The 13,519-nt window shown below is 42.9% G+C and overlaps 1 protein-coding gene across 3 annotated transcripts in view; it reads left to right on the top strand.

Annotated features, from left to right (window-relative positions):
- Nucleotides 1-10,292, top strand: part of TFAP2A (transcription factor AP-2 alpha (activating enhancer binding protein 2 alpha)) — a 23,445-nt gene extending 13,153 nt beyond the window's left edge. For 2 of the 3 annotated variants that reach the window (XM_008581238.1, XM_008581239.1), the window contains exons 3-7: nucleotides 242-293; nucleotides 2,330-2,561; nucleotides 4,656-4,774; nucleotides 6,659-6,800; nucleotides 8,599-8,954. In XM_008581238.1, the coding sequence (XP_008579460.1) occupies nucleotides 242-293; nucleotides 2,330-2,561; nucleotides 4,656-4,774; nucleotides 6,659-6,800; nucleotides 8,599-8,887 (834 nt within the window). In that variant the 3' untranslated portion in view covers nucleotides 8,888-8,954. Of the gene's footprint in view, nucleotides 1-241; nucleotides 294-2,329; nucleotides 2,562-4,655; nucleotides 4,775-6,658; nucleotides 6,801-8,598 lie in introns of all 3 variants that reach the window. The other variant, XM_008581237.1, reaches the window with a different exon arrangement.
- The last annotated feature ends 3,227 nt before the right edge of the window (nucleotides 10,293-13,519 follow it).

The following is a 13,519-nucleotide window of genomic DNA, read 5'->3' as shown; positions in this document are numbered from 1 at the left end:
GGGGGGGGGGGGGGGGGGGGGGGGGGGGGGGGCGGAGTAAGCCATGGATGTGCAGTGAAACCTCTTGAGTTGCAAAGCCCCAAATTCCAATAAGCCAAGATGAGATGTTTATATATAAATGTCATTATATGGGAGGGGGAATTTCGATTCTACACCTTCCCCTCCCCCCGTCTTGCAGGGAATGTTCATTTCCTTTTGTTTTGATTATACACTTACATCCATGTGTATCCTTTTGTTGCAGCATGTAGAAGACCCGGGTATTAACATCCCAGATCAAACTGTAATTAAGAAAGGTAAGCCATTTCCTTCTGCATTCCAAGCATGTCCTTACAGGCAGAGTGCTATTTAAAAGAACTGGCAGAGCTGTATTTATTTTTTTCAAATAGGATTTCCTAAAGGCTCAGAATTAGCAAATAGATAGGCACAGAGCAGCAATGCTTAAATAATCGGCTTTCAGTATGTTGGTAACGGCAACAGGCTAGCTTTGTTCTGATTCATGATTTGACCATTTAATTTAGTTTAATGATATTTGGACAAGCACATGAAATGTGTGATAGTTGAACTGATTTGGAGGCGGTATTTCAATTTTGAAACAGTTTGTTTAGTTAATGCAGTGTGTGGAGTTAAGGCCATGAGCGTTTAGAAATATATAATGCTAAAGTAGTACAAATAATTTAATGTTAATATAAGGATAAATGATAAAAAGCATTCCTTTGCAGAGAAAAACCTTTTACGTTCCTGATTTAGTTTCTTGTTAGCTGTTTGAGTTTTAAAACTTTGTAAATTAGGTTATGAAAATTTAACTTTTGTTTAAAATTAGCATCTTGAAGATGTCAAGATTATTAGCCTATTTGTTTAGAGCAGCAATTGTTAGAAAAGTGTCAAGTGATTTGGAATTTGTATTGTGTTTAGCAAGTAGAAATAAAGTTTACTGGATTAAATGCTATTCACTCTTGGTAGCAGCTTTTTTTTTGGTTATGGTGGCAACGTTACATTTCAGGATTCCAGGCACCACCAGAGGACGATGCTATATAAAACTGTTCTCATTTCTAACCCCAATCTGTATATTGTTAGCTAGTTTAAAGTTTCATTTTTGCATCTGTGAAGTCTTTGTCATGTCAAATTAGAAGTGCAAGGGATAAATCTTAAGAGATGCTCTTTCCAAGTCGACATGATAATTGGCTCCTTTATTACTAATCTCTCAAGAGTTCGTTTAACTCCTATTGTCTCTATTAGCCTCCCCAGAGCTATTAATGTCACAAGTGATCTATCCAAAACCTAGAGCCCCCCCACCTCCCCATACGTCTAGAATATCCCTATTAAAACAGGAGGAACACTGTGATGAGAATGTGTGCATATTATGTCTCCACGTGAAATTTTAAAATACAAATATATGCTGTACTTAAATGGTTGTGAATGCATCTGAATTACATTGGTGTTGAGAAATGTAATGCATTAGTATACTTTCTGCTAGTCTTGATTTTTTTTCTGGCAATGGTGGGTCCAATAACGAAGAGCTTATGGTTTTAACTAGGAAGAATATACCCTCTCCGCCTTCCCAATGAAGGTGCTTAAGCGGAGAGGGACTATTAAACATTTGCTCAAAAGGACACGTTGCTAGTATTCTACTTGAGATTTCTTCTTCATCCACCCACGGTCTCCCCCAGTTCAAAATTAGGCTTGGAATGGATCTCCAAAACTGAATCTTTTTCAAAACTGAACATAGGAAGGGGTCTGTTTATTAATAGGAAGGGACACTCCAGCTTGGTGCCGTACTGAAATGCTCATTTACAGGCAGCTTTAGCCATCTAAACTGTCAGCTTGTTTTAATAAGAGGTCTTGAAGCAATTTCTCCCTGACACTAAACCCTTCACCCAGCAAAAATTCCAAAGTGCACGTAACTTGCTCTCGGTTTGCAAATGTAACCCTCTCCTCTGCGCCCTGAACCCGTGCTCCAGCACCTCGTCCGGGGCCCACTCCGCTCGGATGCTCAGAGCCAAGGGGTCACAGTTGCACCACGCGTCTCTAGATAGCACCCTCCGCAGCGAAGAGGAAAGGGTCTGGGCAGAAACGCAGGCTGGTCCGGCTGGGGGCGGGGCGCGGCAGCCTCACGCCTGGCAGAGGCTCGGTCCCAAGGAAAGGGATACAGCGGGGAATAGGAAGGGAGGTGGGAAAAAGGTCTACAGAATTTCAGAGCTGGTCGGGAAGGAAAGTGGGGGTTGCGGCGCTAGCCTGGGTGCCGTTCTTGCCCGGAGCGAGGGCCGGGGCCGGGCGGGATTTGAGGGGGATCCTCGATGCCCACACGCGGACTTCCCATCTGTCTCCGCAGGCCCCGTGTCCCTGTCCAAGTCCAACAGCAACGCCGTCTCCGCCATCCCTATTAACAAGGACAACCTCTTCGGCGGCGTGGTGAACCCCAACGAAGTCTTCTGTTCAGTTCCGGGTCGTCTCTCGCTCCTCAGCTCCACCTCGAAGTACAAGGTCACGGTGGCGGAAGTGCAGCGGCGCCTCTCACCGCCCGAGTGTCTCAACGCGTCGCTGCTGGGCGGAGTGCTTCGGAGGTGAGGCCCAGCGCGGCCCCGCCTGCCCCGCCCCGCGGCCGGGGAAACACTGCGCCTGCGCTCGGGCGGCGGCGGCGACGCAAACGGGCCTCGCGCCACGGCCCTCCCTTCGCGGGAAAAGAAAGGGGCGGGGAGAAGAGCGCACAGCCGTGTGGGTGGGATCTGGGGGCGGGGCGAGGCGGCGCGCGCCTGCGCTCTTCGCCCACTTCACGCGCGCTCGGGAGTTCTGGCGCGCGCAGCGTCCGCCGCCGCCCGCTTGCTGGGTCTTCCGCACCCGTTATTTATTATTTCCTACGTAATAACTTCGTATAGCATACATTATACGAAGTTATACGAGGAAACACTGCGCCTGCGCTCGGGCGGCGGCGGCGACGCAAACGGGCCTCGCGCCACGGCCCTCCCTTCGCGGGAAAAGAAAGGGGCGGGGAGAAGAGCGCACAGCCGTGTGGGTGGGATCTGGGGGCGGGGCGAGGCGGCGCGCGCCTGCGCTCTTCGCCCACTTCACGCGCGCTCGGGAGTTCTGGCGCGCGCAGCGTCCGCCGCCGCCCGCTTGCTGGGTCTTCCGCACCCGCCCTTCGCGCGCACGCGCAGCTCGCTCCGCCGTAGGCTCAGTTCCGGCCGCCGCAGCCGCGGGGCGCAGTGCTGTCGCCTTTCCTTCCTCGTGAACACCTTGCAAGCCCGGGAAAAGTTCTTCCTAGGCTTCTCGCTGTGCTAGTGTCTTCGACGGTTACCGGCCGTCCCTTGAATAGGGTTTAATAGAATTAATTTTAACTAAAGGAAGAGAATGGGTCCTCTCGGTTCGCATGCCACGCCGCCCGGTCACTGTCACCTCCGCGAGAGGGCGACCCCCGGGCCGCGGCGCTTGCATTTGATGGTTCCGATTTATTGGGGCCCCCACCTGTCCCAGGCAACGTGCTGTTCCAGAAACGGCCGGGGATTCTCACCTCACCCCTGCGAGGTGGGAGTGATGTATTTAGTAGATAAGATTTTATAAGGGTCAGCAGGTAAAACACCTTCCCTCAGGGCAGGTTTCTCCCTGTCGTGGGCTTCCTCGCCTAGGTTTCCATTCAGCGTTGTGAGTTGTGGGGCTCGTGGTCAACTTACCAGATAACGTTTCTCTTCCTCCTCCAGTAAGACCAAACACTTCATCGTTCTGACTTTCATTCATTTGTCTATGTACCCATAGTTTCTCTCTGGGTACATCCCATACAGATCCTATGAAATCGTTTTTTCTGAAATCTTCTTCCTTCTTCGCAGTCATTTTGCTTTCCTTTTGTAATCTTTCACTGACACAGATCTTTTCTCTGCCTTCTGCTTTTTCCTCCCCTTCCCCCATCCCCAATATTGGAGACTGTTTACCTAGGGGAGTATAATCTAATCCACACAATTAAAGAGCACTTGAGTAGGGAATAAAATCTGAAATTAATTAATTTGCTGTTGTATTTAAACAATTTATCTTAACCACTTTCTGATTATGGGAGTCTATTTAGACATCTATTTAGAACTGTCTCCATTGTCTGTGATATCAGTGAAATTTTTAAAGACTGATGTCAGCCTTTGCATTTCCTGTTAGGATGGTGACATGGCATGTAAACAGTTGGTGAAATGAATTTTCCACTGGGGCTAAAGCCATAGCAAGAAACGTGAGAGTGATAACTTTGGTTACTCTGAACGACCTAACAAAAGATCTTGCAAAGACAATTTAAAGACCCCATTGGGATTTGTGTGATTGTAACAACAGGGAAAATATACAGTAATCAGGTGAACTCAATACCTCAAACCCTAGAGATCAGAGTTGTGTTTGTTTGTTTGTGGTTCTTTTAGCTAGCTGGGAAATCAAAACCTTCCAACCTGCCACAATACTGTAGTTGCAATAATAACTGAACACAGGCGGTGCTTGACAGTTTAACAAGCATTTATCTCCTATGGTCTTTCTTGTACCGTTCCTTCCTAGTTTTCCTTTCTTAGATGTCTCAGGGCCACGCTCCTCAAGTTTTAAAAGCACATGTTAGGAAGCTTTCAAAATGACTTTAATGTTACACATTGCAACCCAATGTTTTCTAAATGCTTTTCTTGCATGTATTTGTGAACCAGGGCGAAGTCTAAAAATGGAGGAAGATCTTTAAGAGAAAAACTGGACAAAATAGGATTAAATCTACCAGCAGGGAGACGCAAAGCTGCCAACGTTACCCTGCTCACATCACTAGTGGAGGGTAAGCGAATCCACTTGCTAACTAGAAGGGAACTGCCTTCTGGGAAAAGGGATAATATTTAGTGACCAGATGTTTGGTTGTATTTTGTGTCAGTTGGGCATTTTCATCTTTCCAGAGCATATAGCTGGAAGTGAATGGAATTCTTGTAGACCAAAAAACTATTTGCATATACTCCTATCCTCCTTCCTTCTTCCCCTCTACCACAAAATTACACCTCCCCAGCCCAACGCTGACCTAAACAATGCACAAATTTAAGAACTGCACATTCTCCAAGTTCCTGTCTCCTTTAAAGAACTCAGCAGTAAATCACTTAAGTTATTCTGACATCTGCATTTGAGAAATGCGTGACCATTACTTCCTGAATTAATTTGGGAATCTTTGACCTGCATCCTGATTTAAGACCATCGTGAAAGCTCAGGGTTATATGCCCTTTTAGGTTTTTGTTTTCCAAGCATATGCTTTCTTATCTCTCCTTTAATTGTGCTTCTTTCCTGGAGGGGAAGAAAAGTGAGGAATTTTAGACTGTGGATTGTTTGGATATGGAAAGAAAAAAAATATATAAGCATTGCAAAAAGTTTCTCAAGGCAGTTTTTAACACACATAAGCACAGCACACACCCTTTCAAACTCCTCAAAACAGAAAGCCAACCCTGTCCTTACTCTCTGCTCTGGATAAACTGTCACCAGAATCCACTCACTTCCTGTAGATTCCTTTTAAGTTTTTCTGATACTAAATTGGCTTAAGTTTGGGTGTATTGGAGTGAATGTGTAGCTTTCTTGCGTTTTTATTTGTGTCCTGTTGCAAATGCCTCATGCTAATAGGAAAAAAAAAAGGCACTTAAATTACCAAGCAGATTTAAAAACTAACATTTATATTTTAAAAAGGTATTTTATCTTATTTACATCTCATATTTGAAATATATTACAGGTGAATTCAAGTTCTAGTTTTGTAAGTTGTAAAAAAAAAGTGTTCAAACCATGTATTTGAGGAATAATCCTATGAATTCCATTTGTTAACGGTATCAAAGGTGATGATAATATAACTAAAAAAAAAATCAGCAGTTTAATGCCAGAAACTCAATCGCAATAGCATTATATTAAAAATACTAACAGTACACAGAGAACCCACTCTTCAGATCCCAGTGGTAGTGGTGGCTTAGGATGTAGCGTGAGAGTTCGTTTGGGTTTAGGGCTTGAGTACTGTAGCAGGGAGGCAGTTTCTGGAGAACTGTTATTGTTTGTGATCCGCTCCATTTTATGGAAACAAGCTCTGCGGAGAGGGCTTTGATGCTCTAATTGGCGCATGCGTTCTTCCGGAGCTGGAGCTAATGGCAGGAAGCCCTGCAGTAAAAACCAACTGGTTCAGGAAATTAAAACCAAAGATTCGAAAATCAACAACACAGACAGACTCAGTGGAGTGACCCTCAAATCCTCTTGGTTAATCGGTTTGGATGAACAGATAATTATATGTGATCAAGTTAAAATGTAAACCCTCAGTTGTTCCCTTGCAGAAAAGCTCAAAGAGTAATTATGAATATCATTTATGAATGTGTTGATAGGTGTGAGGTTGGAGTACAAGAAACATTTAAAAAGAAAAGTTAGGGAAATGTCATTCAAGGTGGGGGTTGGGACTGGCAATTGGTGGATGGGAGTTACATTTTCAAATGATTTTAGCCTTCTAGGACAAGTGGTCATTTTTCCTGATAAATGCACCCACCAGATTCTACAGAGAAGGAAGTAAAATGCCTGAAATGAGAAAACAAGTAGTTTGTGTTTCTTTCAAGTACAGGGTTAAGAAAATAAGGGCATTGGGAGTGGGAAGGAAGTTTTGATCCCAACCTTTTTACTCACTTACACTGGCCTTCCTCCTCTCACCTCTTGCCAGGAGAAGCCGTCCACCTAGCCAGGGACTTTGGGTACGTGTGTGAAACTGAATTTCCTGCCAAAGCAGTAGCTGAATTTCTCAACCGACAACATTCCGATCCCAATGAGCAAGTGACAAGAAAAAACATGCTCCTGGCTACAAAGTAAGGCATTTACCTCTGCAGGGTCTCTGTGTCTCATTGTGGAGAGAAACAGAAATTGTTTTTGCTCTCCTTTTTCCTGTTTTTTCCTTTTGTGTTAATCAGCTTTGTTGTAAATATTGAAGTTATAACACAATCTTATATCTGTGTTAAAGGGGAAATACAGGTGGGATTTTTAGCATGCTCCCATCTTTTCCCTATCGTCTGTCTCACCTTCTTATTTTTTAAAAAATTAATGTGTATGGGGGTGGGGTATAGTAGGGGTGTGATCAAAGCTGAGCATGGATTTGTGACTGTATTTTCAGAAAGAACCAGAATCAGATCCTCAAAATGGGTACCAGGCTTGCCTATGTCAGTTTTTGTTTCCTATCAATCTGTTCTCCAAGAGCAAGGATTAAGCAGTGGGCTGCGAGATGTGCGAGCCAGAAGCTGTCCTAGTTTCAACCCTAATCCTTTATTCCATTTCTTACTTTCCTTTCTTCTCCCTCCTAGAAAGTGCCACACACACACACACACACACACACACACACACACACACACACACACACACACACGTGTTAGCCTACAGGTGAGATGTCAAATAGGTTTCAAAATGGCCCAAGGTATATTCCCATAGGTGCCTGGGCTGAATAGGCTTCTCCAGGTGGTGTGTGAAAAGAAAATGACTGTTTTGATATGTTTTCTGGAAATTAAAAGGCTTGTTCAGAAGCCCTTAATTATCAAAGTCGATGTCACAGGAGGGCATGGAACCAGAGGGCAGAAGCTGAGGCCTTGGGTGGGACACTGTTTCTGGCCTGGGGACATCAGCTGGCCTTGGAGAAGGGAGCCAGCCAGTGGTCCTAATTCCCCCTGCCTCCCATCCAAGGCCAGGCTGCTACTGCCTCAGGAAGGCCCCCAGGTAGTCCTTGCTTCCCAGGTTTAGGGACAGAGCTTCCTGTGTGGGCCTTATCTGCCTGTATTTCTGACTTTTCAAGACCCTGAAATGTCAATGTTTCCTTTTCCCATGCCTTTTTAAGCACACCAATATTCACAATTTCCTTAACGAATTTTTATTTGGGGGTGTGTGGGAAAAGATGAATGGGAAATTGAAATATCTTATTTCTTCTTTCCCAAACCACCTTGAATTACCTCCAAGTAAGCGGTATTTTTGCCTTTTTTTCCTTTTTCTTTTTTTTTTTTTAAGGCAAAGTAATCTCAAGCAAAGTTTTGTCTTTCTGTGTGAATTCAACCTGATTTGATTTGAAGGTGAATGAGTGCTGACTTTATTCCACACACTGATCCTGAGTTCTCTCTGGAGAAGACAGGAAGAGGGGCCTTGTAATATTTTGAATAGAAATGCTGATGGACACATCCTGTTGCACAGATGCTGTGTTTGTGACTTTTGGCCTAACTTTTCTTTCTTTCTCTTCCAACGTGTGAAATGTTTGCCTCTGTCTAGGATATTTGGTGTGAGTGAGAAAGGTGGGGATAGAAGTTTGGCATATCTGAGAGGTAGGTGTGTGTGTGTGTGTGTGTGTGTGTGTGTGTGTGTGTGTGTGTGTGTGTGTGAGAGAGAGAGAGACATTTGTGAAGGTAGGAAGGACGTAAATGTTAAAGAAGGAGAGATGGCTTAGTGGCCACTGACAGGTAACTGGGTCTCCCAACATGTGGCAACCCCAGGTCTGTCTCTGTGGCCTTGGGTCATGTCAGTGCCTGCTGGATCTGGGCAGAGGTAACTGCAGGGGGAGAGCTTTACTCTTTGCTGCTGGTCCTGCCCGGAGGGGAACTTCATGTCTCTCTCTCTGCTCCACTTGTGCTGCAGACAGATCTGCAAAGAGTTCACCGACCTGCTGGCTCAGGACCGATCTCCCCTGGGGAACTCGCGGCCCAACCCCATCCTGGAGCCCGGTATCCAGAGCTGCTTGACCCACTTCAACCTCATCTCCCACGGCTTCGGCAGCCCGGCGGTGTGCGCCGCGGTCACGGCCCTGCAGAACTATCTCACTGAGGCCCTCAAGGCCATGGACAAAATGTACCTCAGCAACAACCCCAACAGCCACACAGACAACAGCGCCAAAAGCAGTGACAAAGAAGAGAAACACAGAAAGTGAGGCTCTGCTCCCGCCCCGCCCCCTCCCGCGCCTCACCAGCCCCAGTGCACCCACCCACTCGGTCCTCCCCCATCGCCACCGCCCAGCAGGTGACAGCTCCCGGATCAGCACCCCTCACTGCTGCTGCTACTGCTGCTGCTGCCGCCGCCGCCGCTGCCCTTCAGTCCCCCTGAGTCTTCGGGACTGCTCTCTCGATGGTCAGTGGGGCAGCCGCTGCCGACTCAGCCCCCCGCCTCAACTTCCCCATCAGCCCCAGCACCCCTTTGCCCTCATGTGGAGCCTAAGAGAACAGAACAGGCCGTGAAGCCAGCAAAGAGAAGTTCTGTCGAGTTTTTGAACCTTTTTTTTTTTAAAAAAAAGCAAAACACAACACAACAGCAAATCAATGACAGCAACAAAAAATTAAAAACTTTTTTTTCTAAAAAAAAAATGTAAAAATTAAAAAAAAAATTATATGAGCATCGTGGGACTGAATCACCACCTTCCCTTACATACTTCAGTTCAGATTGTAGCCATACTTAAAAAAAAAAGGCGAAAAGGATAATGACATTTTTATCAGTATTGTGAATAAACTTGAACACAGATACACGAAGTTCCATGTCATGTCTTCAGTTGTAGAAGTTGTTCCTCTGCAAGGTAAAGCGACCAACTTGAACTGTCTCTGGCAACACGATTCACAGTTATATAAGGGAATCAGTGTTCACGTCTCTGTATATATTTATTTATGTGTAATTTAATGGGAATTGTAAATATGGTGAGTCTGTTTTAAGCCTTTTTTTTTTTATTTATCTGGTGATCTCGTTTACCTCTTGTTTAGTGGGTTTTGAATCTTCCCTATTAGTTCTTCATGTGGTTCATGGTACTTATTTAGAAATCCAAGGTTTGGGGGATTTTTTTTTTCCTCTGGGATTCATGAATATAGCCCTGTTGTAGCATGTTAAAGGTGACAATGAAACAACTGAACAAATAAAAAAAAAAAGGAAAATAAAATTTTATATATAATTAGTATTACATTTAGGTTTTCATTGAACTGAAAGAAAAAAGTGATATTGGACCCTGGAAAGATTTTTAAACTTGAGTGGTTTGATAATCCTTATATGTATTGTGGGGAGGGAAAAAAAAGTTTATTTTATTTCACTGTCCTCCCTTAAAAACATCATTTGAGCAATAAATGAATATTGTCTTTAAACCAAGGGTTAGGGATTTTTCCTCTCTCTTTCTCTCTCTCTCTTTTTGTTCAAAGAACTTCAGACATTTGGGACCACCTGGTATTCTGTATTTCCACTGGCCATATTGGAAGCAGTTCTAGTTGTATTGTATTGAGTTGTGCCGGCAGTAGTTTCCATGCCTGTCAATGTACCATAGTCCTTTGTTTCCCAGATAAATAAATATTTGATACGCTTTATGTCGATTTTTTTTATTCAGTGGCTGTCTTTACCCAGGCGTATTTTTGTTCTTGGCAGTATTTTTTATTCAGTATGGTTACAGTAATTGAGTTTAACTCTCCCTTGGCAATTGCTCCTTGCAATAAGCAGCTGAACCCATTGTTTCCCTCAAGTATAATAAAAACTTACTTTCAACTTGGAGTTCAGAGCAGGGTATCATTTAGATATTCCACTGAGTCTGTATTCAGACAAATGACACAATAAAACTCAATGTATTCTTTTGGATAAAAGATTGTACTGCTAAAGGAATGACATACTATCTTTTCCTTACTAGAAACATTAATTTTATTATTAAAAATAAAGTTTTATTTTATTTATGTTGATCCTTTAGGTTTTCATTTGTGTTTTGGAAACCAAAATATAAAATCTTCAGAAGCAAACATTTAAGGCTGACAAGGAAGATGGAGAACAGAAGAACAGAAGACCCCCCCTCCCCTACAACTACTTTGGAATCTGTCTCCAAGGATAACTGAAATTTAAATTGTTAGTTCATTAGCACAAAGGAAATACTTCAACCCTCGCTTGCTTGCTTAGGCTTCTCTGTGGCTAAGCCATGTAAATAAGCTAAAATTAGCTCTAGTTTTCTGGGAGGAGGAAAGGAAGAGTAGCAGAAATATACAGTGAATGGTAAGAAGAAGAGAGGACAAATTGTCTCCCACTTTTAGAGATGAATCTACTACTGTGCTGTTCCTAAGCAGTATTGAGGTAGCAGAGGGGAGTGGGAAATTACGTTGATCCCTGGAATCTTCTGCTTGCCCCTAGATGCCGGACCACCCCTTTCTATTACCATGAGGCTCCTCCTAGGATCTTTTAGAAATACAAAACGGTGTCTGAGGTGAGATGGAGAGGGTGGGGGAGGGCTGTGCAGCCTGCCTCTGCAGACCTCTCCTATCTGTCTTGTACAGTAACAGGACTGTGTGCTGAGCTCTGAGAGAATGATGGGCTTCCTGTACATAAAGATGGTGAATTCAGAGCTTTTGCAAACTGATTTGGAAATTCTTTGCTTTAGAAGTGAGGAGGATTTTTAACAGGAAAATGAAGGTGGTTACCTGGAAATAAGGAACGTCATAGAAAAAGTGTCGAGGCAGACATACTGGTGGAGAGTTAATGTTTGTTCATGTGGTTTGACACTCTGAAGGACCAAGGAAGCCAAGCAGTGGAGATTGTCCATTTTGCAGGCTTTTGCATTCTAATCTCCTCATGGAAAGCAGTGTAAAATCAATCTCGACAAATGAACGAGAGTTGGTGGAATCTAAATTCTATTTTCCAAAGCCAGAGAATTCATAATAATGGTGGGCTTAAAAAAATTCAAATGGAAAATGTATTCTCAGAACGCAACATGGCAATTGTTTTTTAAAGCCATTATTTATTATTTCCTAGAGAGACTGGTTAACTGTAACGTAGATGTAACAAAATAATGAGGCGAATGAACCCTAACTGTACATACTCTTGACAGAAATGAAATGCACACAGCATCGTAGCAGGTGAAGTGAAGCATTGTCTATCAGGGCTGTTTTTCTTGGCTGCATCTCAGATTGTGTGGGGGATCCTAACCTCAGGCACAATAGCGTTCATAAACAGCCATACATTGCTGCTCTTTCTCCAATGACACATAAATACTCATTTTAAAACGAAAACAATCTTATTAAATACCATTCATTCATATCTGGATTTACAGATGCTTGTTGTGTTGGAAAACCTGAACCCAATATAATCCTTGCATCCTGAGAAAGATAGAAAGGAAATAGAGGGTTAGAACATTACAAGGTCATAATAAACAATGGTTTCTAAATGCAAAGAATTGGTTATATTTATTCTGTAGTTGGACATTTTCAGGATCATGATATTGCCACTTTTAAAAAAGACAAAATATTTAAAGAAATTATATATATTTTTAAGGGATGGGAGGATTAGAGAAGTTATTATTAAAAATAGTTTTTATTGGAGTAACCAAAGGCTATGTGGATTTTGGCTTTCTCTGTTGTGGCTAATATATACTTTCTAAAACACATGATGATTATTTGACAGGTCAGATGTTTATATACTAACAACAGTGATTCTCTTTGGATTAAGACAAATTAGGATACATAGCTGAATTACAAGGATGCTTGCTAGGCTATGCTAATTACCACACCCAATTTTTATGGCAATACCGTGGTAGTCATCATTAGCCCTTCTATTCACCAACACTTTTTAAAAATCACAATCCAATCCTTTCCTCCCCCAAATCGAATATTAATATAATTTGCATTCTTGATGGAACTACCATCAGGACTGCAATGCCCTGCAGCTGAAATAATATTTAAAATAGAAGGGATTTGACATTTGAGAAGTCAGTGGCTTGAAATACCCAGTTGTACTTAGCTAATTCAGTCCTTAACCTCTGGTTTCAAATAAATCAATTACAGTCGATTCCACTTCAGTTCAGAAGTGCACAGGGTTTTAGTTAATTGAATACATTTTATTCACTTGCTAGGAATATTCATTTATCAAAATTCCAAATTTAACGTACATTTCTTTACAACTAAGGTTATGTTAGACTGCACAGTCAGATCAAGTTTGCTGTGGTTTCCCCAACTCCTGCTTAAGATCGAGATTTTACCACTCTATGAAACAAGGTCTATCATCCCTTTCTCAATCAAAAGTATATTCACAATAATTCTATATCAGGCAGGAGACTTACTTTCCCCACAAAGAAAAAAATCGTATGTGGTCATCAACCTTGTGTTAAGTTTAAATAGGTTAAAAACAAAGCTGGATTAATTAAATTTTTAAAAAGTGTAGACCTGAAGTTAAAAGAAAAAAAATTGCACATGCTTTCCATTAGAGCTTAACTTTGCTGCAGCTGACAGGTAGGACAGTGTTTTGTGGTCTTAAAGACACAGGCTCCTTTTCTTAACCCTCTCTCTTTCTCTTCCTCCCCACTCTGACTTTTGGAGGAGTCGTTGAATAAATACCGGATTGTTAACTGAAAGTGGTACAGTTAAATGTGCCCAAATGAAGTTGTGCTTTAAACAGATATTGATGTATGCAGTGTTTTATATTTATTGTTTGTAACATCCTGCTGGCAGCAGTTTACTGTTTGGAGAGGAAAGGGGTTAATTAGCGTCATTATCAATCACTAATGCTTGCCTAACGTGTCCAAAGAATAATCAAGTTAGAGGACGGCAGGAAGCCAACAGCTGCT

Source organism: Galeopterus variegatus, unplaced genomic scaffold, assembly GCF_000696425.1.
Source record: "Galeopterus variegatus unplaced genomic scaffold, G_variegatus-3.0.2 Scaffold2305, whole genome shotgun sequence".
NCBI classification, from domain to species: Eukaryota; Metazoa; Chordata; class Mammalia; order Dermoptera; family Cynocephalidae; genus Galeopterus; species Galeopterus variegatus.
The sequence above is the reverse complement of the archived record's forward strand: the minus strand, read 5'-3'. Positions and strand labels throughout refer to the sequence as shown.